Genomic DNA, 27170 nt, shown 5'->3' with positions numbered 1-27170 from the left:
TTTAATTTGAGAGCCAAACAAGTTTATTGGGTACAAATGACACCTATTCTGATCAGAGCCATGAACAAAAAACAAAACTCAAATAAATAAACCAACAGGTTTGGGAGAGCGACTGCAAAAAAAAAGTGTTTCCATTGGGGGGGGGGGGATTTCCCGACACACACCCAGAAGTACGCTTTGTGTCGATAATGTAGCCTCTGTGAAAACTGGGGTCTTGGCGCTGGAAACACAGGAAGTGCTAGGAGCCTGGCCCGGCCCTCTGCCCGTTAGCCCTTCAGGGAGGACATTCCGGCTCTCATGATCTCGTCCACCAGCAGGATGTTGCTTGCGATTACAGTGCTGGGGAAGGAAACGGGAGAAACGTCACTCAATCCCATTACGTTACATGTCATTTATCCGAAACGACTTGCAGTTGATTAGACTAAGCAGGAGTGATGCGGCTGAGCTGGCTTCAATTGCGGCCGCAAAATGGAACCCGGCCTGAACCAGATCACATCCCCTCAGAACGAAGAGAAACCGGCCTGAACCAGATCACATCCCCTCAGAACTAAGAGAAACCGGCCTGAACCAGATCACATCCCCTCAGAACTAAGAGAAACCGGCCTGAACCAGATCACATCCCCTCAGAACTAAGAGAAACCGGCCTGAACCAGATCACATCCCCTCAGAACTAAGAGAAACCGGCCTGAACCAGATCACATCCCCTCAGAACTAAGAGAAACCGGCCTGAACCAGATCACATCCCCTCAGAACTAAGAGAAACCGGCCTGAACCAGATCACATCCCCTCAGAACTAAGAGAAACCGGCCTGAACCAGATCACATCCCCTCAGAACTAAGAGAAACCGGCCTGAACCAGATCACATCCCCTCAGAACTAAGAGAAACGGCTAATTTACTGTTCATTGAACTTGTGCAGTTTATCCCATGATGGCCTGACGTAGTATCAGAGTGTGGACTCAGTGAGGCTCACAGCACCATAATAAGCAGGACAAGCCTGTAGAAGAGCGAGGACTGGAATCATACCATGAATGCAGAAGCTGCTTCTTCACACTGTAGTTATCCCAAACCCCCGCCTCGCCAGACACCATGGGCTCCCCTGCAGAACGACAAACACGTCAGCGTAAGCACGTCATTTGTATAGCACTGAGTACGCAGTACAAGTGGCTTCATGGCAGTGAAAATCATACCACAAAAATAAACACAATGCCAAAAGAGAATTCGTTACTTAAGATGAAATAAAAAATATAAAAACGTAACGTATAAACAATAGGACATAAGAAGAGGCACCAGAAGCCAAAACACGAGCGCGAGTGAGTGTGGAAGGGAGGGAGTTTAACAGGGCTGCTGACCGGTGCTGAGGTCCACCCCGATGAGCTGGCCCGACTCCTTGTACTCTGTCTGCAGTTTGACCAGGGTCTCCTGAGGGTCGTAGCCCGAGTTCTGTGCCAGGACCTGCAGAGGGGGGAGAATCGTCACTGTAATGCACCTTCATTGTAATGCGTTGTAAAGGTGTTAGTAATCATAATGCAACCTTTTATCGTAATGTACAGGTGTGGTTGGTATGGTTGTTTATAGGAATGCAATTGTGTTTATAGTAGTGTAACGTATGGTTATTTATAGCAACATAGCTGTGTTTATAGTAGTGTAACGGTGTGGTTGTTTACAGTAATGTAGCTGTGTGTATAGGAGTGTAACGGTGTGGTTGTTTACAGTAACGTAGCTGTGTGTATAGTAGTGTAACGGTGTGGTTGTTTACAGTAACGTAGCTGTGTGTATAGGAGTGTAACGGTGTGGTTGTTTACAGTAACGTAGCTGTGTGTATAGTAGTGTAACGGTGTGGTTGTTTACAGTAACGTAGCTGTGTGTATAGGAGTGTAACGGTGTGGTTGTTTACAGTAACGTAGCTGTGTGTATAGGAGTGTAACGGTGTGGTTGTTTACAATAACGTAGCTGTGTGTATAGGAGTGTAACGGTGCGGTCGTTACCTTGGGGATGACGAGCAGGGCGTCGGCGAAGGCCTGCACTCCCAGCTGGGCACGCCCCTTCACGCTGGGCTTGTGCTTCAGCAGGGCGTCGGCCACGGCCACCTCAAAGGCCCCCGCACCGGACACCACACTGCCTGCGCAAAAATACACCACAAAACCAGTCAGCCCAGGCAGCACACTGGGGCTCAGCAGCACACTGGGGCTTCAGCAGCACACTGGGGCTCAGCAGCACACTGGGGCTCAGCAGCACACTGGGGCTCAGCAGCACACTGGGGCTCAGCAGCACACTGGGGCTCAGCAGCACACTGGGGCTCAGCAGCACACTGGGGCTTCAGCAGCACACTGGGGCTCAGCAGCACACTGGGGCTCAGCAGCACACTGGGGCTCAGCAGCACACTGGGGCTCAGCAGCACACTGGGGCTCAGCAGCACACTGGGGCTCAGCAGCACACTGGGGCTCAGCAGCACACTGGGGCTCAGCAGCACACTGGGGCTCAGCAGCACACTGGGGCTCAGCAGCACATAGGGGAGTCAAACCTCGAGCCCCATGCTCATAAATGCTGTATTCATAAAAACACCCTGGCACGGAGTTATCTGGATAACCGCACTGCGTAAAACCCAGAACCCATGGACTGAAGAAAGAACGGCTGTCCTGAGTTTTATTTACACAGCGCGGTTATCCAGCAAACTCCGTAATCCTGAGGCCGGTCTCACGCAGGGCGTGCGCTTCGTGTTGCTACAGCTGGGCCTGTGCAGAATGTGTTCACTCTGTCGTGGTGCGAGGGAGCGCGAAGGACACTGCCCCGCTGTGTGTACAGAGAGAGTGAGGGGTGATGTCGCATGGTGTCTGACTGAGGTTACTACGGACACGAGTAACACAGAATTCGGCCATGCCCAAAGCTCGCTCAAATGCCAAGCAGTCATTGCTGATCCGAGGGTACTCAGGGGACCCAGTAAAACCCAGAACCGTCCCAAATGCAGAACATGGACTGAAGTAAAGAATTCTTTCCGGGTTTTTACTTTTACTGAAACAGCCTACAGATCCAGGGTCAGACTGAGCCTCTGTGACACAGCCCACAGATCCAGGGTCAGGGGCCGGCAGACTGACCCCGGATCAGCGGCGGGGGGCTCACCGTCCTCGATGGCGTTCTTGACCGCGCGCAGGCCGTCCCGCAAGGCGTCCTTGATCTGCGTCAGCGTGTGTTTGTTGGGCCCCTTCACCAGCAGGGTGACGGAGCGAGGGTTCCCACACTTCTCAACGAAGGTGAACTTCTCCTCCCCCTGGGGAACGGAGCACAGGTCACACACCGGGACGGAGGCATGCCATAGGCTGAGACAGCCACAGCACAAGTATGGAGGCACGTGATTGGCTGAAATACAGCCAGAGCACCAGTATGGTGGCCCACGATTGGGTGCAATACAGCCACAGTGGCAGTACAGAAGTACACGATTGGCTGAAATAAATCTTCCTGGTGGTATAGCCGTTTGTGATAGGCTAACATTAACATAAAAAAAAAAAAACACAACAGGTAGAAATAATAGCGGCTGCCCCCACACAAAGTGGCACAAGCACACACACCAGCGGAGCAGGTAGAGCAGAAACTCACGAGCGTGTGTTCGTAAACAAGGCCAGCGTGTCCCAGGCACTCAGGCGTCAGGTCGTCCACAGAGTTCATGGCGATACCACCACAGGCCAGCGTGAGTCTGCGTGAGAACACACACACACACACACACACACACACACACACACAAATATTACATTATTGCCATTTGGCAGACGCTCTAATCCAGAGCAACATACAGTCGATCAGACTAAGCAGGAGACAATCCTCCCCTGGAGCGATGCAGGGTTAAGGGCCTTGCTCAGGGGCCCCACGGCTGTGCGGATCTTATTGTGGCTACACCGGGGATGGTACCACCGCCCTTGCGGGGTGATGCTCCAGGCCGCCCCACTGCAGTGGTATTAAGAGTTATTAAACAGTTTTATTATGCATTGCAGTTACGCATCAATGGGCGGAGCTTGTGAAAATGTACAGCTGCAGACTGACATGTGATCCATGCACAACTTATAAAATAATAAATAAATGAAACGCAGGGCGGAAGTTGCTACAGCTGGGCCTGTGCAGAATGTGTTCACTCTGTCGTGGTGCGAGGGAGCGTGACGGACACTGCCCCGCTGTGTACAGAGAGAGTGAGGGGTGATGTCGCATGGTGTCTGACTGAGGTTACTACGGACACGAGTAACACAGAATTCGGCCATGCCCAAAGCTCGCTCAAACGGCGGTGCAGTCAGCGCTGATCTCAGGGCCCGTACCTTTCCATGTTCCTCCTCTTCGCCCGACGAAGAGCCACAATGCCCGCCTTCGCCAGGGCGTCCAGGGAGAACGGGTCGATGCCCTGCAGAGACACAACCATCTCAACGTTCACACAACCATCTCAACGTTCACACAACCATCTCAACGTTCACACAACCATCTCAACGTTCACACAACCACCACACAATGTTCACACAACCATCCCATCTCATATTCATAAATGTACTGGTCTGTTGAATACATGTGGAAGAATTGGCAGCTCTTCCAATGCAGAGGTACAGACCACACCTTCCTCTGGCACAGGTAAAGGACCAAGAGAGCTACGAAGCACACATGGGTGTTCCCTGTGCAGCCCCGGACAGGCCAGGGGAAGACAGCATTCACACCTCACACATTCTCTCCTCAGGTCTAAAGCTATACTTTCACTCCTTTACAGCCCATTACCTACCTCCCCTGCTACCCCAACATAACCAGTTTCACCTTAGAATACACACACGGCTATTGATATTGTACAGGACAGGACTGTCGGCCATTTTAAACACGCGGGTGGACCCGCAGCTGGACTGTCGGCCATTTTAAACACGCGCACGCTCACCTTCTGGTTGATGACGACGAAGCCCTTGGATCCGTCGGTGCACACTGCGTTCTTTAGGTCGATGATCTTTTTGACACGCTCCTCGATGAACTTCCTCTCCGCCTTCACCAGCTTGTCCCGCTCGTCCGCGCTCTTGTAGAAGAAGCCCGAGTTCACTTCCCTGAAACGACAAACACCCAAACCGTTCACTACCCTGAAACGACAAACAGCCAAACCGTTCACTACCCTGAAACGACGAACAGCCAAACCGTTCACTACCCTGAAACGACAAACACCCAAACCGTTCACTACCCTGAAACGACAAACACCCAAACCGTTCACTTCCCTGAAATGACAAACACCCAAACCGTTCACTTCCCTGAAACGACAAACAGCCAAACCGTTCACTACCCTGAAAGGACAAACACCCAAACCGTTCACTTCCCTGAAACGACGAACAGCCAAACCGTTCACTTCCCTGAAACGACGAACACCCAAACCGTTCACTACCCTGAAACGACAAACAGCCAAACCGTTCACTACCCTGAAACGACAAACACCCAAACCGTTCACTACCCTGAAACGACAAACACCCAAACCGTTCACTACCCTGAAACGACAAACACCCAAACCGTTCACTTCCCTGAAACGACAAACAGCCAAACCGTTCACTACCCTGAAACGACAAACACCCAAACCGTTCACTACCCTGAAATATCAAAAACACACCAGTGGTGTTAGTTTAGCAATTGTTTTTACCATTTTTACATTCTTATTATGATAGGTTTAAGAACTATTTCCTTCAATTCAACTTAATTGTCAACAGAGTGCAAGACTGTACAACGACAATTAAGTCAACGCAAGGCTAGCATGTTTGCCGATTACTGAAGACAGCGCAACTGCGGCCAGTGAGCTCAGAGCAGCAGAGTTGACTCCCTTCAGCGGGTCTGATGCTTGTGGCTCTCCAAGACCAGGGGCCTGTATCACGAAGCAGGGCTGATTTCTGAAGCCCTGATAACAGGTGTCGTCTCTCGTAGCAGGGCGAGTTTACCGCACAGACCTGAGAGCTTTAAGCTCGTTGGAGCCCCACTGCGGTCAGCAGGGCGTGGCACACTTACGTTTTCTCATACTCCAGAGACACGTTGCAGGTGAGGATGAAGGCGTCCTCCACCCTCTTCTTCATGTCCGGGTGGCGGGCACCGTGATCCAGCACCAGACCCTTGATCAACCTGGAAGAGAGAGACGGAGAACTCCCGTTAAAAACGTTACCTTAACATTAGCGTAACGGGGGGAAGGAGCGCTCAGCGTCAACGCCGTCGACAGGGGCTGTCGAACATCTGGCTGCAGCAGCTGACCAGGACAGCAATCCTGAGCCCAGAATCACAACAGGCTGCTCATTGTTGCTTCTCCCAGAATTTGGCAATACAGTTCAAATGCTTGGACATACAGAAAACACGCTATTAGCCATGCTGAGGTCAACGGTTGTCGAACAAAACTCTGAAAAGTTACAAAAAAATAATTAATTATGAAACGGGGAAAGTCATGGGAAGTGGCAAAATCACAGAATCCGTGACAACCCTTGACAAGTCCCCAGCCACAGTTGGGGCAGCAGTCCGTAACGCGACGCTGGACTCACACTGTGTCGCTGTCCACCTTGTGCTTCATCTCCATGATCTCCACCATGAACAGGTCGATGGGCTCGCCGGGTCTGCTGATGGCCAACACCGCGTCCACCACCGCCTGAAACAGAGCGTCTGGTTAGAGCATCCACCACCGCCTGAAACAGAGCGTCCGGCTAGAGCGTCCACCACCGCCTGAAACAGAGCGTCCAGGGTTGTTGACCCCTGGGCTAGAGCGTCCGGCTAGAGCGTCCAGCTAGCACAAACCACCCGCTGCTCCAGCACATAACCCTCCTGCCCAACCCCCGAAAATAACCACACAACCGTTACAGACCTGACGCTCATCCAACTGTCCCCAACCCGAAAATAACTGCCTTACAACACAACCATTACAGAGTGCCAGTGCAGATGGTGCTGCTATCATACAAAATAACACACCTATGGTGCAGTCTGTACATCACAAATCACATGCAGGATACGGACTGCAGTATGGCTGTGGAGAAAAGACCTAGAGCGAGAGGGGGCGGGGGGGGTCCGGAGCAAGAGAGAGAGAGAGAGGTCCACCTCAGTCAGCAGGTCGGCGAGCTCCACGTGGACCTTGGTCCGGAGGGAGGTGCGGGCCACGCTGATGAGGGTCTCTCGGTCCATCTCCTTCGTCACCTTCACCTCCTCAAGCACCGCCAACGCCTTCTCCTTCGCCGCCTCGAACCCTTCCGCGATGATTCGGGGATGGAGGCCCTTCAGGGAGGAGGAGGGGAGGGGAGGGAGAGAAAGAGGGATGAGTATCACCAGCTACCTGAAAGAAGACGACTCCCACACTCACTTGATGCCCAAAGAAACACAATAGTATTTAGCGCACCAATGCGGAAGGTTAACACATGACCTAGCGGTTAAGGCGCTTGACTGGGACCAGGAATGTTGGGGGTGCAAGCCCCTGGTGTTGCCACGATACGATCCATGCAGCTGTTGGGCCCTTGAGCAAGGCCCTTAAGCCCACATTGCTGCAGGATTGGCCCCTGTTTAGTCTAATCAACTAGACGTCACTTAGGATGAAAGTGTCAGCTAAATAACGCAATGTTAATGTTTTGACCACAATGGGCCTTCCTCAGAACACAGCACCACCACCACTATCAAATGGTAAATGTTCGACATTTATATAGCGCCTTTATCCAAAGCGCTGTACAATTGCTGCTTCAAATTCACCCATTCATACACACACTCACACCAACCGCGATTGGCTGCCATGCAAGGCCCCGACCAAACCCGTCTCGCTCAGGGACACTCCGACACACCCAGGGTGGGATCGAACCGGCAGCCCTCCCGACTACCAGGCGACTGCTCTTCCCACCTGCGCCAATATCACCCAACATTGGAGCTACTCCCAACACGGACTCAGGAAACATTTCCTGGGGACGGCGGGGCCGATTGGGGGGGCTGACCTCGGACACGTAAAGGTCGGCCTGTTTCAGCAGCTCTCCGATGATCAGCACGTTGGAGGTGGTCCCGTCGCCTGTGATGTCATCCTGGGCAGTGGCTACCTTGGCGATCAGGGAAGCGGTTGGGTGCTGAATTTGCTGCAAAACGTCAGACAAAGAGAAAGAAAAAAAAAATTAAGAACCAACGAGTAGCACCTCGACTGGACACCCAACTGAGTGCATCTCCCAGCAGCCGCGTAGTGCAGCCCGTCGTTCTCGTATTCGTAAATGTACTGGTCTGTTGAATACATGTGGAGGAATTGGCAGCTCTTCCGATGCAGAGGTACAGACCACACATTCCTCTGGCACAGGTAAAGGACCAAGAGAGCTACGGAGCACACATGGGTGTTCCCTGTGCCGCTATATCCAAGCAAAGGCATTTCTAATATGAATACAATGCGGTTATTTCTTACAAAATGTTACTGTTACTGCACGTTCATTAAACCCACGACACCACTCCAGGTACTCATTACAGCGAGGGCTTACAGAAACAAAAACAAAAAAAGCCTCATTGTGGCATAGTTTAATATTATTTGAAGCGCTTGTTCTGCAGATGCAATCTTTAGGATTGTGGCAGTTCCTTTTGACAGCTAAAACTAGCGGGCAATTCGCAGCAGTCCATTTGACATCTTCAGACACTCCCAACTTCCCTTATTAGCGATTTGATCGTTCTCAACAGGTAGACATAACGCTAAAGACAATACGCTGAATTGGACCTGTCCCTTACCATCTCGTGTAACAGGACATTGCCATCTTTGGTCAACTTTATGTCTCCGGCACCAGACACAAGCCTGCGGACACAGAACAGCAGTAATCAGCAAAAAAAAAAAGAAGAAAAAAAAGAAGCACACACTAATTTGGCTAGCCAACAAGCTATCCTGTTAGTTAACCAATTTTTAAAAATCTACTCTCACTTGCCTAGACTATTTATGCAGTCGTTGTTAAAAAGGGGCTCCGCGATGAGAGAATTAAGCCGCTACCTCAGTCCTTTTTTTAAGGTAATGTCAGAGATCGCATACTTGCCATCTTAGCAAGGAAGCTACCAAGCGAATTCGGCTAATATTGCTTTCCCACGTGGGCAGCTAACGTTAGCAATCTTAACCCAACCTACCGCTAGAAACCTAGCAACCGCGCAAGCTACCTACACAGCCTAACATTAAGATGACCAGCAACATCATACGGACATGTAGCTAGATGAAAACTACAGACGTGGAACAAGCTTTCAATTGGCTCAGTTATTAGCTAGCTAGTTAGCCAACGTTAATCCCCGCCAAAGCTCGTCTATCCCCTTAGCCCTGTGCTGCCACGGATAACCGGACACGCGGACCGCATTGGTAGGCCGCAGAGTCTGCAAACAGACCAACCAAGCTGCATAACTTGTAGATTTAAGTAATCCACGTATCTCCCAATTTATACAATTTGGACAGACGCAAACGTTATTTGGCAATTTTTTTTTAAAGGAACACGTTTCACGGTTTGTCGTTTAAACTGCCGAGTCAGCAAGCTAGCTAGCCACCCATCTGCCTTGGCTAACTTGAGCTAGCGCCGCTGACAAAGAATGTAGCACTAAGCGGAGCTAACTGGCTAACGGCTAATGTAGCGAATGACTCACATCTTCATGGTTCCTTTTGGTCCCAAATTGCTCTTCAGCACGTCTTGAAGTCCCCGAGCAGCGCTGATATTCACGGCCAGCGCTGCCTGTGCCCGAGCCACCTCTGCTTTCGGGTTCAAGGCTTTGACGGCGGACATGGTAACTCGGTATAGGAGACAGCCAAAGCTCAAGCAGAACAATTCAGCGGCTCAATCTCGACCGCTAGCAGAAGACCGAGGTGCGTCGCCGGCTTCCAGAACTCTCCAGCGTGCGGTCCTCGGCCCGCCTCCTCTTCGTGCTGATTAGACAGTCGACACGTTCCACGATCGGAGTTTGTAGTTGATTGGTTAAAAAGTATGTCACTCAAACGTTACTTCCTCGAGCTGAAAAAAAAAAACGACACAAAAATGTTTGCAGGACCAGTTGCACAGTTGCACCCACGAGGAGGACGTCACGCCGCTGACGATATTCGTACCATCGTTTGTGATATTTTGTGAGATGTAAAACACCACAGCCTACCTTTATACAATTTTAATTGACATGAAAATGAATATTTTCCTGTTCTTTAGACGTAACCCCATTTTTCACATGGAGGGTAGATGTCTTGCCTTTTTCATACCCGCATAGAGTTTCTGTCTTTGTCTATGAGAAACTGCCATAAGCACGGTCATATGTTTGCATCTCCATTGTGTGTCTTTGTTTGGGGTGGGGCAGCCTGTAGCGTAGTGGTTAAGGTACATGACTGGGACCCGCAAGGTGGGTGGTCACAATAAGATCCGCACAGCCTTTGGGCCCTTAACCCTGCATTGCTCCAGGGGAGGATTGTCTCCTGCTTAGTCTAATCAACTATATGTCGCTCTGGATAAGGGCATCTGCCAAATGCCATTAATGTTATGTAATGTAATGTCTGCAACCATAGTTGGAGTCCAACCCAACGCGTCTCCTCCCCCCATACACCCAGAAAGGAGATGATTAGTACTGGGATGCACCCATGGTCTTCCTCAAGATCCCTGCATCTGCTAAGGTTTTTTCCCCCCAGCCAATCTTGTGTTTAGTTTACATAAACACATACACAAGAAGGCGGCACGGATGGTGCAGTGGGTAGCACTGCCGCCTCACAGCAAGGAGGTCCTGGGTTTGAATCCCCGTCGGCCGGGGCCTCTCTGTGCAGAGTTTGCATGTTCTCCCCGTGTCTGCGTGGGTTTCCTCCCACAGTCCAAAGACATGCACGTTAGGCTGATTGGAGAGTCTAAATTGCCTGTAGGTATGAGTGTATGAGTGTCTGTGTGAGTGAATGAATGGTGTGTGTGCCCTGTGATGGACTGGCGACCTGTCCAGGGTGTATTCCTGCCTTTCCCCAATGTATGCTGGGGTAGGCTCCAGCCCCCCTGCGACCCTGATCAGGATAAGCGGGTTCAGATAATGGATGGATGGATGGACATACACAAGAACACAAATTTGCATGCTTCCAAAATCTTGGATTTAGATTAACTCTGAATGTTGATAATTATGCAGTTCTATAGTTTTAGTGTGAATGCTGAACTCATCTCTCAATAAACCAATTATTTCATTTCATTTCATTAATGGCATTTAGCAGACACTCTGATCCAGAGTGACTTAAACAATGCATTTATTCAGCATTTTTAAATGGCTGGATATATGCTGAAGCAATTGTAATAAAGTACCTGGTTCAAGAGTACAACAGCAGTAACCAGATTATACCTCAATTTACTGTCACCTTCCTGGCAGCTTTGACCAGTCTGGCCATTCTCCTCAAATTAACAAGGCGTTTTTGCCCACAGAACTGCTGCTCACTAGATGTTTTTTGCTTTTCGGCACCATTCTCTGCAAACTCCAGAGACTAGTGTGTATGAAAATCCCAGGAATCAGCAGTTTCTGAGATACTTAAACCACCCTGTCTGGCACCAACAATCATTCCACGACCAAAGTCACTAAGATCACATTTCTTTCCCATTCTGATATTTGGCCTGAAAAACAGCTGAGCCTCTCGACCACATCTGCATGCTTTTATGCATTTAGTTGCTGCCACATGATTGGCTGATTAAATATTTGAATTAACAAGCTGGTGTACAAGTCTACCGAATATAGTGCTCACCGAATGCCCGAGCCACCAAAGCTGGGCATTTAACATTTAATGCATTAAATTGACCCCATTTTCTTATTAAATATATTGAATGATAGATTAATAAATAAATGATCATTTTAAAAAGATGCCATACATATTGACTCGGCCTATATTTAAGTGAACTAGACTTCATGGTCATGACTGTAGACTACTGACACTTGGTGTGAATTGCACCTTGTCCAACCTGTTCTGTTCTAAGCCAACAGACACTGGTCACCACCAACCTGCTGTTGGTGGGGACACAGGCATCTACCAACCCACCTACAGACAATGAGATTTCAAGATGGGGTGAATAAGACAAACATTCTTCTCACACCTCCAGGGCAGGAGGTAAGCAGAGGTATGACAGTGCATGTGACTGGCACAAGAATCATCCTTCTCTTGCAGCGAATTTCAGAAAACCTGGAGCAGTTTGGCTGTGGTACAAAATCCGTACCTATGGTGGCACTATGGATTTCATTCATACTTTACCTCACACACACACTGTGAGTGAAGTCTCTCGCTTCAAAAGCGATATTGACTGCTTTTATTGCCTGAGCCATCTGGCAGTCGGAGGGTTGTCAGGTTCGATCTCACCCTGGGTGTGTCAAAGTGTCCCTGACCAAGACACCTAACCCTCCAAATGCTCCTGATGAGCTGGTTGGTGCCTTGCATGGTTGCCATTGGTGTGTGTATGAATGGGTGAACGGCACTTTGGATAAAGGTGCTATATAAATGCCAACCATTTACCAATGAATATTCTTTAGTAAGTATGCTGAGAAAACTAAGCACTCATTGACTAATTTGTACAAATGCATTTTTTTCTGTACTTACTGCAGTTTGTTCTTGCAGGTTTGGAGTGACACATCCAAGGAATGCAATATCCAAAACACTTTTTGTGCACACACTGGTCAGATCAACAAACCTTTGCTTTTCCCCTTTCTCAGTAACTGCTTGGACAACGGAGTTGCCTGCTGAGCCAAACTGGATCAGTTTTCCTGGTCATTCTGCTTCTGAGCACAATGATTTCCCCCCATGACAAACATCCCTTTAGTTCTCCCAATACTTAGGTACACAGCGTGATCAAACGGATCAATTCCACCGACCCACCGGCCTCTCAGGGAGATAAGAAAGGAACCAGCTCCAGAGCAACTCCTGCAGATTACTCCAAACCCCTGTCGATGTAGCAGGAGTCAAACCCGTGTCGCCTGGCGTTTTGCCGTCTGATGACCAACAACGCTGAAGATTCTTTTACTTTTGACGTTTCTGATCTACACTGGTTACTTTGACCTTTGTGTAATCTTTGACACAGTTAATGGCACCATGGAGCTCTACCGTGCAAATACCGTGGCCAAATGTTTCTCTGTCATTGTTGCTGCGTGCACTTGGCAAAAAAAAGATTTACAGTCCTCAAGTAGTGTTGCCAAACCCCGCCCACTGAAATTCCCCAAAAGTCTCTCATTTTAACATTATATTAAAATACAGTGGGGAAGTGTGACACATGACCCAACAAGTCGTTCAAGTTCTAGGTATCCTAGTGGTTCTCAAAAATTTGTCAGATTTGGAGACAAATTCCATCAAATTTGGCAACACTGTTCTCAACCCAGGTACTGGAGGTCTGCAGGATCTGCTGGTCTTGGTTGCTAATCAGCACTTAATTCATCAATTAAATGACCAACTCAAACTAATTTCTTTGGTCCAAATTGGTTGTTGATTTTAAGGTGAGCGCAAAAAAACAGAAGCTGTGTTTGTTGGCTCACAGTGTGTAAGGGTCATTTTCTTAATTGATTCTTAATTGACAATGTGTCAATCACATGATTAAAGACAATCACATGATTACAAATAACCTTTTAGTGATAATCCTTATTACTATTAGACCACTTTCTGAATTAAGTGCTTACTATGAGTCTTTCTCTGTCTCTCTCCAGCAGACAGTCAGCCTTTGACCTAAATGTCTCGGCTTCTCAGCTAGCACATTCTGGTCTTACAGCAAGGTCAACAAGGGGTATTCAGAAGACAAAATACTGATAACTATTCGTGGCCAGCTTCATGTCTTTTTGTTTTGGTAAAGCCCTCCCTTCTGGAAAAGTGTGTATAAGAGTCTTACTGTGTCTAATGCAAATCAGACAGCCGGTAAGCTTTCTCACTTTCTGTCATTTCTTTGCAAATATATACGAAAGTTAAAGGGAAGAATAGCTATTGTTGTGTTTTTACTGGATCGGTTTCATCAGACGATGCTCACCTGTGAAATGTTAAAAAGGGCATTTTCCCCTAACGCAGTGTACAAAAGTGATGTCTGGCAAAAGTGCAGGTTCAGGCCTAATTATGAGGGTTTTCTGGTTTTGTCACACCATATCTTTTAAAATGTTCCATTGAAGTTGAAGACACGTGGCAATCTGTCTTTAGCCACTTACCTCAGCAAACACGTGAGCGAATAGCTGATAGATGCACTCGAACTATTGATGGGTAGGCTACACGATATTGTTTTGAATTGGATTCACTGGACAACTTTTCCTATAAATAAAACATAACATTATTTAACAATATAAAAGAATAGAAGAGTAATTGTGTTTTTGCAACAGAATTACGAGGGATGTAGAATTAACCGACGTAAGGTTAATAAATCTATTGGAATGTGCGACCATTAAACTCATTAGGGTTCAGAAGCGAGAAAAAGTGTCTGTCAAAAATGATAAATGGTGTGTGCATTAGCTGTATGGATCGAATAGAATATATTCGCTGATCCTTCAGGAAAGCTAGGTTTTTTGGTATAGTTCAAATCAAATTATTTGTAAAGCACATTTAAAAACAACCCTCGTTGACCAAAGTGATGTACAATCAGAGCAGGCAGTAAAATCATAGTTAAAAAAAAAAAAAGTCTAAAAGCAGAAACATCTACATAAGCAGCAATACAAACAGCACACAGGTACAAAACATGGACATGGCATGGACAGAATGACAAAACATGGACATAGGCACATATAAAACCACATCAGAATCCAAACGCTAAAGAATAAAAGTATTTTAAGAATAAAACTGACCGATGCATTGCATATGCCCATGTAAACGGGCGATCCATATGGACTTAATATCAGTGGATCTGCGCTGATCTGACCCTGGCCGTGACCGTGACCGTGAGGAGCCTACACTATCCTCACCAGCAGACTTTTTGCTTAACATTCCCCGTATAAGACAATGCAGTCTTATAGCCTGCGTTGTATCTTTAAAAAAACAACGAATTTTCTGTGCGCAGCATGACGGTAGTCGATTTGTTTCGTTGAAGTTTCCAAATTGCTAGACAGAATTCCCAAACTCGGTCCTGGAGTACCCCTGAATTCAAAGGCAAAGCACATGATAACAGGGCAAACCTGTATTGTGTTGATACTGTGACGGCCTGGGGTTCTGTACCTGGGCTGGATGGTCGTGTTTAAAGTTTTTATTAGAAAATGTGTCTTAGGGCAATTTTCAATGTTTTTACTGTGCACAGAGCGCAGCCATGTTGGAAACGGTGACGTTGTTCGCCCGGGCAGAGGTAAATTGGGTGGAGTTATCTTCCCGCCGTGTGTCATAAAGTGGCGTTCAAACAGGTCGTCTAATCTGCTATTAAAAAAATTGTCGCCCGAACAGTTTGGTCAGTCTGCGAACGTATGCTGTGAAGAGCATTACTGGTAGTCTGTTTTAATGAAACGAAGCCGCCAAGCGACTCGAAAACGCCATTATGTCTCTGCCTCAGTCTTTGGCTCCAGCGCTCGCCACAATACGTTTAAAGGAAAAAAAACGCGTGTTCAACTAGCTACCGAATTAGGAGCCTATTAATTTACCTCAGTCTCTTCTCGTGTAATTGTTGGCAAGATGGTGCAATAAGCACAATATAAACATTGTTATTTTATCCTTCATGTAATTCTGGCGTAATGTGATTTAAGGTAAATGATCCCTCTGCAGATTAAAAGTTACAAATAAAGCTTGTTAAAATTATTAGATGGCAATTGTGGTTAGAACGAAAACCAGCACACACACAGATACTCCAAGGCCCAGTTTGGGAATCATTGGGTTAATCGACCCATCTGGATAAAAATCCGAAGAAGGCGGTGCTTCCCTGCCGCCTGGCATTGGCTGAGAGGATAGTTTTGACCCGGATCAGCGGAGCTAGCCAGTAAAACGAAAGCTTTCAGTCATTTATCAGCGCTACGAAGTCCGTATGCGAGCTGTGAAAATCCTCCTTTCTCTCCCTCACACCAATGAGCAATCCTTTTTCTATCGACTGAGAGAGCATTCATTTCGGCCTCAAGGGTTTTTTGGCGTATGCTGCTGGCTAGCTAACGTCAACACTGCAAGGTAAGGTAGCCTAACAGTTCCCACCCACTTCATAATTTGTATTTCAATAACGACAGCATCCAACTATTAAAATGTGCAAGCTGCTGTAAGCATGTACATTGTTGCGTTTGCTTTGGCTACCTGCAGTAGCTTGTGAATGCGCCGGTAATTTGAAATGGCACCGGCCCCCCGGCCAACGTCAACTTTTTTGAAGTCCTGCCTGGGTGATGCAATGTCACACAAGGTGGTTTTCAACAGGCATACTTGTCATTAGATTCCTTCCACTCGTTGGGTACAATTAAACTTGCTAACTGTAAAAATCAAATCGTATCTAACCGGCAGGTGGTGTTCGTGATAGATTAATTAATGTAAGGTTGGTATTGGACTAGGCGGGCCGTTGCTGTCTGGCACAATTGACCAAATTGCAGGGTGCTCTGTCTCGCTTCTTTGCAATCACAAATCTGTCATCGTATTCTCCAATGTAGCTGCATGGCGTGTCGCCAAATTAAACTCGTACATTCACACACTTTGTCAGAGAGTCGGCCAGACGCTTGTTGTAAAATGGCCAGTTTGCGGCTGTGCTGCTAACTTGCCCAATTAGACTGCGGTCACGAGATGTGCATCCATTCACCATTATTATGCACCATATAAGTATTGCCCGGGTCGCACTTTATCAAGGCTAAATTTGGTGTTCAGTTTTTGAACCGGTTAACTATCGAGGTGAGAGTACGTTACAGCAAACATGATAAAGCTATAGGCTATTGGCCGCGGTATGAGATTACATAACGTTACCCACGGGCCCCCTTTAGTTAGTCTATGGGAGCCAGTCTCCACCACTGGTTATATGGCGCATTATTTCATTATTATGCGAGATGTTTTCTCATAATAATGCGTATCTCAAAATTATGATAAACCTTCTCATGATTATGATTTCAGTATCTCAGAATCATGACTTTGAATCTGACATGACAGCTTGTCACTGAAGTATTGTATTAATTATGAAATGCTAACCGTAGTTATGGGTTACTGCCACTTAAAAAAAACAACAAAAAACAAGTGACAGTCAGTTTGCTAGTCATTTCTTAAAGTTATAAATGCGTACTGGTATGTAGCTGGTGATATGATTTTGTTTTTGCAGTACAATGGCAACTTTAGCCGAAACCAAGGAACTGTTCCGCAGAGCGGAGGCAGTGTGCTTCGACGTGGACAGCACCGTCATCAAAGAGGAGGGTATCGATGAACTAGCGAAGTTCTGTGGAGTTGGAGACGCGGTCACAGAAATGTAGGTGGCCGACACTGAAAAACGTGTGAACGTTTGACCAGTGAGGACTGCTTCCATGTACTTCGACGAAACCGTTTACATTACATTATAGTTATTTCGGTGAAGCTTTAATCCAAAGCGATTTGCAGGGGCTAGTTCAATGATCTTACTCTGGCCACACTGGGGCTTGAACCTGACAGTCACCTTGGCCACTAGGCTATAGGCTGCACCAGTTTAACGTGATATGACCTAAACCTGAGTCAGGGGAAACAGGAAAAACTGCATTAACGCATCCAAGATCTGCCCAAGAACATTTTATGTATTAGTTTTAAGAGTGCTCTGATTTGGTGTGAAGTCTGACTCATGATTTAGTCCACAATGATGTATTAGTAATATTGTGCATTTTACGTATTGGTTTTAAGAGTGCCGTGTCTCAGTGTGATTTAATCCACGATGGCTCTGCAGGACTCGAAAGGCGATGGGTGGGTCCATGACGTTCCAGACGGCCCTGAGGGAGCGGCTGGCCATCATACGATGCTCCCGGGAGCAAGTGAACAAGCTGATCACGGACCACCCTCCACAGCTGACTCCAGGTATTAAGTAAGTGAATATAGGAATTATTTTACATGTGCCTAAGACTTTAGTGCCGTGCCGTACCCTGGGTACCGAAAGCTCCTGTGACTCTGGGCTCCTGCCCCTCTGTGACTCTGGGCTCCTGCCCCTCTGTGACTCTGGGCTCCTGCCCCTCTGTGACTCTGGGCTCCTGCCCCTCTGTGACTCTGGGCTCCTGCCCCTCTGTGACTCTGGGCTCCTGCCCCTCTGTGACTCTGGGCTCCTGCCCCTCTGTGACTCTGGGCTCCTGCCCCTCTGTGACTCTGGGCTCTTGCCCCTCTGTGGCTCTGGGCTCCTGCCCCTCTGTGACTCTGGGCTCTTGCCCCTCTGTGACTCTGGGCTCCTGCCCCTCTGTGACTCTGGGCTCCTGCCCCTCTGTGACTCTGGGCTCCTGCCCCTCTGTGACTCTGGGCTCCTGCCCCTCTGTGACTCTGGGCTCTTGCCCCTCTGTGGCTCTGGGCTCTTGCCCCTCTGTGACTCTGGGCTCTTGCCCCTCTGTGACTCTGGGCTCTTGCCCCTCTGTGGCTCTGGGCTCCTGCCCCTCTGTGACTCTGGGCTCTTGCCCCTCTGTGACTCTGGGCTCCTGCCCCTCTGTGACTCTGGGCTCTTGCCCCTCTGTGACTCTGGGCTCCTGCCCCTCTGTGACTCTGGGCTCCTGCCCCTCTGTGTTCCCAGGGAGCTTGTGAGGAACCTCCAGCAGAGGAATGTGAAGGTCTTCCTCATCTCCGGAGGGTTCCGCTGCATCGTGGAGCACGTGGCCTCGCAGTTGGGCATCCCGCTGCACCACGTCTACGCCAACCGGCTGAAATTCTACTTCAACGGTGAGCACTCCTGCGCTTGGTGCCGGCAACACGGGTAGCGGAACGGACGCAAGTACCCGATTAGTGTCCCCATGGTTCTCCTGCAGTTTCCATCCGAGCATCTGGCAAACGTTTAGCGAATTTCCGAAAAGTTTTCAAAAGAAGAGTTCTCCGGTTGTCTTGCAGACAGTGATTGGTGGGTTGTCTCGTTGGCAGTGATTGGTGGGTTGTCTTGCAGGCAGTGATTGGTGGGTTCTCTTGCAGGCAGTGATTGGTGGGTTGTCTCGCAGGCAGTGATTGGTGGGTTCTCTTGCAGGCAGTGATTGGTGGGTTGTCTCGCAGGCAGTGATTGGTGGGTTGTCTCGCAGGCAGTGATCGGTGGGTTGTCTCGCAGGCAGTGATCGGTGGGTTGTCTCGCAGGCAGTGATTGGTGGGTTGTCTCGTTGGCAGTGATTGGTGGGTTCTCTCGCAGGCAGTGATTGGTGGGTTGTCTTGCAGGCAGTGATTGGTGGGTTCTCTTGCAGGCAGTGATCGGTGGGTTGTCTCGCAGGCAGTGATTGGTGGGTTGTCTCGCAGGCAGTGATTGGTGGGTTCTCTTGCAGGGGAGTATGCAGGGTTTGATGAGACCCAGCCCACGGCGGAGTCGGGGGGGAAGGGCCGGGTGATCAGCCTGCTGAAGGAGCTCTACAGCCTGGAGAATGTGGTGATGATCGGAGACGGAGCCACGGACCTGGAGGCCTGCCCCCCTGCTGTGAGTCCGCCGGCCGGGCAGGCTGACCGCCGTCACCCACACCGTCCAAATGGGTCATACAGAACCATCACCCACACCGTCACCCACACCATCACCCACACCGTCCAAATGGGTCATACAGAACCATCACCCACACCGTCACCCACACCATCACCCACACCGTCCAAATGGGTCATACAGAACCATCACCCACACCATCACCCACACCATCACCCACACCGTCCAAATGGGTCATACAGAACCATCACCCACACCATCACCCACACCGTCCAAATGGGTCATACAGAACCATCACCCACACCATCACCCACACCATCACCCACACCGTCCAAATGGGTCATACAGAACCATCACCCACACCATCACCCACACCATCACCCACACCGTCCAAATGGGTCATACAGAACCATCACCCACACCATCACCCACACCATCACCCACACCGTCCAAATGGGTCATACAGAACCATCACCCACACCATCACCCACACCGTCCAAATGGGTCATACAGAACCATCCGCTCGTGCAGTATGACAAGTCACACGATATTATAGTCTCGTCATACGGCATGACAAAATAATAATACTGCATTATTACTTGGTCAAGCGCGATGATTATTATTTGATCATACAGTATTATTGAGACTCCCGTCTGAGAGTCCACAGCAGGGGGAGGGAAGGAGTGTGTTGCTGTTCTTCCTGCAGAGAACGGACCGATCGCGTTCGCTGGTGTGTGTGACGCGGTGTCTGCTTGTGCATTTCCTCAGAGTGCCTTCATTGGATTCGGCGGGAACGTCACCAGGCCACAGGTGAAGGAGCGGTCCTCTTGGTACGTCACGAGTTTCGGAGAGCTCCTAAAAGAGCTGGAAAAGATTTAAGGACCGCGCGGAGAGAGACTGCAACCCCATGTGATCCTTCTCACAGAACACTTACCTCTTTGGGACTCTTTAACTAACGGCAGCAAGAGAAACCCTCTAAAAAGGCTTCTCGTAGGGTTTTTAAATTATTAATACTCAATATTAGCATTAGGTTGTTTTTTGAAAATTCTTAAGCACTATCCGTACATTTTAGGCCGGCGGAATTAACTTGTAAAGCAACACCATTTAACGGTGAGGCGACTGTAGATGACATGAGACTTCTAATTCCTAAATATAACTGGGCTTTGTTTTTACCAGGAAGTGGAAAAACAAAAGTGGAAAGTGGTTAAAAACCTTTCTTTTGGGCAATTCTTGTTTCACAATTCACACACTCCACCTACAAAGAGGAAAACACAAAATGGGTTCTCATTTGGCACACCCGATTCTACTAATCAGCCGATCTAGCACCTAGCTGTTGATTGAGGTGTGCTTCGTAAGGGTTGGAGCGAAAACCTACAGGACGGTAGACCTCCAGGAACAGGGTTGGGAACCACTGGTATTAAGCGAAGGTCAGCATAGGTCAATAGTCTGCTGTTGCAGCGTTCCCAATGGGGAGACATTTTCAACCTGATTGCACGGCTTCAGGCCACACCTACCAGTGATGTCATTACAGGTAGTTTGTCTCAACTGAGCAATGGAAATGTACTTGCTTTCAGTCACAGATTTAGGTGTGGCCAACAGTGCAAATTAAAAAAGTAAACCTATAGGGGGCGCTGCACCCAGTTGGGTCTTTACATCTTAATAGCTGCTCGGGTAGTACTGTGAAGAATGCTCAGTGTCCAAAATGGCTTACTTGCCTACTATTGAGTACACACATTTCTTACTTGCCTACTATTAAGTACACATAGTTGTAGGTAGGTGGTTTCAGTCACGTCGGCCATCTCCCCCTGCCCTGGGTATGAGTGACGGCAGCCATTTTGTGCACGATGAGGCACTCAGACAAACCGTGTAACACGCGTCATTATGCGTGTCACCCAGGACCATTCGTTAAAACGTGCCCAATTTAACACAAGGCGAGGTAGGCGAGTCTATTTTAAATCTTTTATTTATGCGCGGTCATGTTCACATCACTCCCAACTGTCCAGGACCTGTCCTTGAAATGAAGAACTGAAGACGAGGCATGCCACCACTAACATTTAACATTTTTGGTTTTTAAAGAAGCGTGATGAAGAGCAACAGACTGCAGACACCGCATGATTCAGCAAAACCATGATGACGCAGTTTTGGGCTGCGGACAGGAAAAGGAAATAAAGGCCATTTCAATTCTGATACATTTTTCACACCAGCTTGAACACACTCATGGGGTGGAGGGGAAAAAAACAAAAAAACTATACAGATTTCATGAAAAATTATTCCCATCAAATAAAAATGTTAAATATTTTAAGACCCAGCCATCATCGGACGGGAAAAGGGAAAATAGTGTGTTAATTTTAAACAAATAAAAGATTTAATACAGTTTCCACTTGTACTACAGGAGTGGTGTTCTGTAGTGTGCGTTTACTACCCCTGTTATGAAGTGTATGTATGATCCTACAAACACTGGACAAGTACTTTTAAAAATTATCTTTCTGAAGTGGGACCTCGTTGTGGAACAAAGATCTCAAACCCTCCAGTCCTGGAGGGGGCACTGTGCCTGCAGGTTTAACTCCAGTCCTGGAGGGGGCGCTGTGCCTGCAGGTTTAACTCCAGTCCTGGAGGGGGCACTGTGCCTGCATGTTAAAATCAGCAGGCAACATGGGCCTTGGAAGCAGTGATGGAAGAGTGTGACTTCCATCAGCTGCTAGAAATTACTCTACAATTTGAACCAATGATTTTGCTGTGTTCAGAAAAGCAAGTGACTGTCAACTAATTGTAGCCCTGCCCATTTGTGGGATTCACAAAGCCTTTCCCCCCATCATTGGTAAAGGTGTGCGGACTGTAGCCTATCATTGACTTGCACATAAACTACAGAAACACGCCGAACAGACAGGGAGGCCCTATGGGGCCTGAGGTTAGAAATCCAGGTTTCTGCCCAAGGGAGTGTCCAACAAAATCAAAGACAACCAGCCGAGTGAAAAGACGCTCAACTCATACATTTTACGCTGCACGAGTTGAGCCGGCCCACCCTTTTCTGCAGGGATCAGCAACTCATGGTCCTTCAGCCCCAAGGACTGCTGGCTTTCCACCCTCCCTTTGCCTGGGAGTCAGGTGTGAGTCTGGCCAAGATGTAGCAATAATTACCTGGCAGAACACCTTGGCTGGATTTTGGATTTGAGGGCCAGATTTTATGATCCCGGCTTTACTGGGATTACACCTAAGAGAATGAGGGTCCTTCAGAGGGCCCTCGACTCTGTGGGGTCTGCTGGGATCCCCCGCCCCGGTCCAGGAGGGCCACAGTGTCTGCTGGGATCCCCCGCCCCAGTCCAGGAGGGCCACAGGGTCTGCTGGGCTTTACTGTCACTCAGTGCTTAACTGATCAACAGTAAACTCGCCTAACCTTGTTTCTTGGGTCTGAATTTGTTTGTCTGGTTTTAAGGCGACGGCCAAAACCACGCATGCAGCAGCTCTCCAGCAGGGGGAGCTCTAAGGTAAGACCGTTGCGTGCTCGGTGCTTATGTCCCTGGCGCTTAGACGAAGGCGACTTAACGTGTAAATTTTTTCAATCGGCCATTATTTAGACCAGTGCTATCCAGATATGCTTGGACAAACTTCTTCTGTAATTCCGCTCTTGATTAAATAATGTAGGGTGACACTTTACAATAAGGTGCATGAATTGCCATTAACTAATGTAGTTATTAACATGAATTACATGGTCACATGAATATTTATACATTAGCGAACCACAGGATAAACCTACCATTAGCTAACACATTAAGTTTTTTTTATTTTTCTTCCATTCCAATATGAACTGGCATGCGCTAACGTAGTGATGCTGTGCACATACATAAATCAATACAGATTACCGTCTCAGTAGTTAGTTAACTTCTACATTAGCTCATGCCAATTCATGTAACCTTATTTTAAAGTGTTACCAATATATAGTTACACACTTCTCCTGGTTTACTGGGTCTGAATTGGTTGTGGATTTTAAGGTATAAACCGCTACCAGCAGGCGTTCCAAAGGGCAAGAGTCAATATCACAGATTTTGGCTGAGAACCTGAGGCCCAGGAGGGTGCTAGCAATTTATTTCCCCTAAAAGCCAATGAAATACGTGCCCGGCCGCATTAGAACCATGTCATGGTTAACGGCTTCTGTTTTAAATACGGCCTTTCAACCACCAGGAGGCGCTGTTCAGACTCAATCAGCATTCAGCGTTGTACCGACAGTGTCAACGACAACAAACAAGCCTCGTGTCCATCTGGTGTTCAGTTCGATCGCCGTTTATAAATAAATAAATAAACGAATCGCCTTTTCATGTAAAGCGTAATAAGAATGTTTTCTCTTACCACAGTCTTTAAAAAATAAAAAATAAAATTATTTTTTTTATTATTATTTTTTTTACAACTTTTACTGCTTTGGCCTATGCAGTAGCACTTAAAGAAAATAAGACCAAAACCTGATACTGCATCTGGATCTGGATCTGGATCTGCGGTCGGGTAGCTAATGTGTCCTGTAGATAAGACTCCCAAAGGCTAAGATTACCACTGGGTTACCAGCTGATAAAGGTGTCCGTAAAACTAATCCAAGCTGCCACGTCATCGTTTCTGGTGGGTGGTGCCAAATCTCCGAGCACAGCCCGAGGGTAGCTCAGTTTTGGCGGCAATTTTTACAAGTACGAGATTGCGGTTTGTCGGTTAAGCAGCTGAGAAATACGTTTTAATTGAGTTTTGAACAAAAAGAAAAAAAGCCAGAAGAACCATAACAAAAAACCAAAAAAAACAAACAAAAACAAAACCAACTAAGAAACTCAGTAATCAGCAGTGGCTGGCAATCATTTTAAGGGATCTTGGAACCACTGGCAGTGCAGTGCACTGGATTGATTGGCTCTGTCTGGAGAGTCGGCCTGGTGCTCCACTACTTCAGGGGCGAGGACTTCAGCGGGATCATGATCCTGGACTCCATGTGCTGAATGAGCGGCACTGTGGGGGAGGGGAGGGGAACATTTAAAATGTCACACACAAAAGGACGGGGAGGCCACCGTTTAACTTCCCGTTACAGCCCAGAGCCGTGGGAACCGACGGCGTACTGACGACTGGCGTACGGTCAGAGAATGTCTGCGTTTGCCCACGAGATTCTGTAAAATGTGATTTGGATCAGTGTTCAAATGCTTCTTAATTAACAAACCATAAGAGAGAGAGTGAGAGAGAGAGAGAGAGAGAGAAGAGAATGAGAGAAAGAGAGAGAGAGGGAGAGGGAACAATGTTCCTCCTCATCAGTATTCCTCAAGGGGAGGCAAGGAGCCTTGAAAGGGGAGGGGGAGGGTTTAGTGTGTTTGGCCTGATCGAGCGTGCTCCATTTTATCACATCGTTTCTTAAACACAGTTTCTCTGTGCCGCTGTCCCTGAGGCCGTCGCTCTGCGTTAGTCACCGGCCTCCCTCCCTCCCTCAGCCTCCCTCCCTCCCTCAGCCTCCCTCCCTCCCTAAGCCTCCCTCCCTCCCTCGGCCTCCCTCCCTCCCTCCCTCAGCCTCCCTCCCTCGGCCTCCCTCCCTCCCTCCCTCGGCCTCCCTCCCTCGGCCTCCCCACAGCTGGGCTCTCTGTTTCCGCGTGAGGAAGACCCACGCTCGTGCTCCACCTCTGGAAAGACTGCAGGAATGCGCTGCATCTCCAGTTAGTTTATGAGTTTTATAGACTTCCCCTCCACCACCGTCACCACCATCACCACATGCAGCACAGTGACACAGTGCCCAAACTCTGCTCATTGCCACACCCTCTACCAACATGCTCATATGTGTAATCTATACACCTGCCTGCTCATCTGTGTAATATACACACCTGCCTGCTCACCTGTGTAATACACACACCTGCTCACCTGTGCAGTATACACACCTGCTCACCTGTGTAATATTCACACCTGCCTGTTCACCTGTGTAATACACACACCTGCTCACCTGTGCAACATACACACCTGCTCACCTGTGTAATATATACACCTGCTCACCTGTGTAATATTCACACCTGTTCACCTTTGTAATCTATACACCTGCCTGCTCATCTGAGTAATATACACACCTGCATAATATAGTATATACACCTGTTCACCTGTATAATATAGTATACACACCTGCTCACCTGTGTAATATAGTATATACACCTGCTCACCTGTGTAATATAGTATACACACCTGCTCACCTGTGTAATATACACACCTGCTCATCTGTGTAATATTCACACCTGCTCATCTGTGTAATATTCACACCTGCTCACCTGTGTAATATAGTATATACACCTGCTCACCTGTGTAATATACAACCTCGTCCCAACCTTCGTGCTGCCAGGCGGCATTCCTTGTGTCCTCTCTCGACTGCAGGTCTTTGTAAGCTGAAACAGAACCAGAACACATCCTCAAAACACCATACAACAAAACCCAAACACAACCACAACATAAACACCATACAACAAAACCTCGACACAACCACAACATAAACACAGTACAACAAAACCTCAACACAGCCACAATCACATTGCAACTAGAACACATCCTAAAACCACAACACAAGAGCCAGAAAAACAACTTTAGAAAGCGTTTCACAAAGATTATTTTAACTCAGCAAGTTATGTATTCATCTTGCAAAAATCTTATTAGTAATGAGAACCTCAACACTTCCATTTTGAATTTGAATGTCAACCGACAGTGTGAAGCATGCTTGCAGAGAAGACCTTGGGCCTGTTAATTTGAGTCCTTTAAAACCAAGTCAACGGCGAAACCATGACGTGGGACTTGAGGAGAGGCAGCAGAGGGCGCTTGGTTCCCTACCCCAGAGATGGTGCACCATGTACAGGCTCCCGATCTGGGAGAAGAACCCTCCCACTGCCTCCTGGTTATGCTGGCGGTACCGGATGGCCCGAGCCCTGTGGGACACACCCCCATCAGAAACCGCGCCCAATGAAATCACAGCACAGCGCCTGGACACACCCCCATCAGAAACCGCGCCCAATGAAATCACAGCACAGCGCCTGGACACACCCCCATCAGAAACCGCACCCAATGAAATCACAGCACAGCGCCTGGACACACCCCCTCCGGACACCGCGCCCAATGAAAAACACAGTTGGGCAACTTTGTGTTTTGTGTCAGGTACCCCTTGTAAAAAAGATTTCAAACTCAGTAGGGGTTTCCTGATTAAATAAAAAAATAATAATACTGGCCAATCCAAGCATAGAACACCGCACAGTTGAATGCTTTGCTGCCACTGGACTGGGTAGTGCTATACAGTACATAATTTCAACCATCAGAGTTAAATATGAATACATCCATCTATCCATATATCCATCTATCCATCTAAACCACAACATTGCTCTCCATGTTATGAACTCCATCTGGTGTATTCTTTGTCTCTATAATTTTTGCACTCAGTGTAAATCTCTCTGTATAACAGTGTCAGCTTGGACCTGGTCTTAGGCCTCGTCTGGGCCTGTGTGACAGACCACAGGTAGCAGGCTTGATACCTAGTTGAGTCAAGCGGTTGGCGTTTGTCTCAGTAAATATGTATGTCTGGACTGTGAACCATGTAATCTAATGCCACACCCAAAGCCTGTAACCAAGCAACAGTAAACAGGCGTTTATAATGCCGGTGACACAGAATGTAAACAGCACAGGGGGATTTCTGAGAATAACACTTTAAATGAAAAGCTGAAAGACCTTACCTCTGAAACCACTGCAGTGATTCTCACACGTCACATTTCCAAATGGCC

General features: G+C 48.0%; 3 protein-coding genes and 4 non-coding genes across 7 annotated transcripts in view; 1 reads left to right on the top strand and 6 right to left on the bottom strand.

The window, feature by feature from the left end:
* Positions 1-9: 9 nt before the first annotated feature.
* cct6a (chaperonin containing TCP1, subunit 6A (zeta 1)) lies at positions 10-9836 on the bottom strand. Its single transcript, XM_061250129.1, has 14 exons — positions 9581-9836; positions 8696-8759; positions 7933-8067; positions 7058-7231; positions 6511-6614; positions 5993-6103; positions 4896-5055; positions 4300-4382; positions 3593-3689; positions 3119-3266; positions 1987-2120; positions 1351-1453; positions 1025-1097; positions 10-339 (listed from the first exon to the last, which is right to left on the bottom strand). Exons 1-14 carry the CDS (start codon positions 9715-9717, stop codon positions 267-269), a joined length of 1596 nt encoding a protein of 531 aa, XP_061106113.1. The 5' UTR covers positions 9718-9836; the 3' UTR covers positions 10-266.
* On the bottom strand, positions 2743-2879 carry LOC133134145 (small nucleolar RNA SNORA15). Its single transcript, XR_009709263.1, has one exon. It is a non-coding gene; the product is annotated as a small nucleolar RNA SNORA15 (small nucleolar RNA).
* LOC133134144 (small nucleolar RNA SNORA15) lies at positions 4113-4247 on the bottom strand. The gene has a single exon (XR_009709262.1). It is a non-coding gene; the product is annotated as a small nucleolar RNA SNORA15 (small nucleolar RNA).
* On the bottom strand, positions 4519-4652 carry LOC133134146 (small nucleolar RNA SNORA22). The gene has a single exon (XR_009709264.1). It is a non-coding gene; the product is annotated as a small nucleolar RNA SNORA22 (small nucleolar RNA).
* LOC133134147 (small nucleolar RNA SNORA22) lies at positions 8195-8328 on the bottom strand. Its single transcript, XR_009709265.1, has one exon. It is a non-coding gene; the product is annotated as a small nucleolar RNA SNORA22 (small nucleolar RNA).
* Positions 9837-15308: 5472 nt separating the features above from the next.
* psph (phosphoserine phosphatase) lies at positions 15309-20630 on the top strand. The gene is made up of 6 exons (XM_061247989.1): positions 15309-16019; positions 17137-17280; positions 17725-17859; positions 18547-18692; positions 19274-19422; positions 20188-20630. The coding sequence occupies exons 1-6, from the start codon at positions 15883-15885 to the stop codon at positions 20296-20298; spliced, it is 822 nt and encodes a 273-aa protein (XP_061103973.1). The 5' UTR covers positions 15309-15882; the 3' UTR covers positions 20299-20630.
* A 734-nt stretch (positions 20631-21364) lies between these two features.
* The window catches only part of nipsnap2 (nipsnap homolog 2), a 12706-nt gene continuing 6900 nt past the window's right edge, over positions 21365-27170 (bottom strand). Inside the window, exons 8-10 of the mRNA XM_061247988.1 lie at positions 26233-26327; positions 25713-25796; positions 21365-24396 (exon numbers count right to left, since the gene is read on the bottom strand). Of these exons, the coding sequence (XP_061103972.1) occupies positions 24332-24396; positions 25713-25796; positions 26233-26327 (244 nt within the window). The 3' untranslated portion in view covers positions 21365-24331. The remainder of the gene's footprint in view (positions 24397-25712; positions 25797-26232; positions 26328-27170) is intronic.

The sequence above is a fragment of the Conger conger genome, chromosome 7, assembly GCF_963514075.1.
Source record: "Conger conger chromosome 7, fConCon1.1, whole genome shotgun sequence".
Taxonomy (NCBI): domain Eukaryota; kingdom Metazoa; phylum Chordata; class Actinopteri; order Anguilliformes; family Congridae; genus Conger; species Conger conger.
This window is presented reverse-complemented; position numbering and strand designations above follow the sequence as displayed.

What these genes read in the sequence shown, in the direction of transcription:
- cct6a (XM_061250129.1), bottom strand. Translation starts at nt 9,717, where the DNA reads ATGTCCGCCGTCAAAGCCTTGAACCCGAAAGCAGAGGTGGCTCGGGCA. An exon ending in CCAAAAGGAACCATGAAGAT is followed by an intron (nt 8,760 to 9,580) that starts GTGAGTCATTCG and finishes CTGTGTCCGCAG; the next exon opens with GCTTGTGTCTGGTGCCGGAG. An exon ending in AAGAGGAGGAACATGGAAAG is followed by an intron (nt 3,690 to 4,299) that starts GTACGGGCCCTG and finishes GTTCTCACGCAG; the next exon opens with ACTCACGCTGGCCTGTGGTG.
- psph (XM_061247989.1), top strand. Translation starts at nt 15,883, where the DNA reads ATGCGAGCTGTGAAAATCCTCCTTTCTCTCCCTCACACCAATGAGCAA. An exon ending in GCTAACGTCAACACTGCAAG is followed by an intron (nt 16,020 to 17,136) that starts GTAAGGTAGCCT and finishes TTGTTTTTGCAG; the next exon opens with TACAATGGCAACTTTAGCCG. An exon ending in GGAGACGCGGTCACAGAAAT is followed by an intron (nt 17,281 to 17,724) that starts GTAGGTGGCCGA and finishes ATGGCTCTGCAG; the next exon opens with GACTCGAAAGGCGATGGGTG.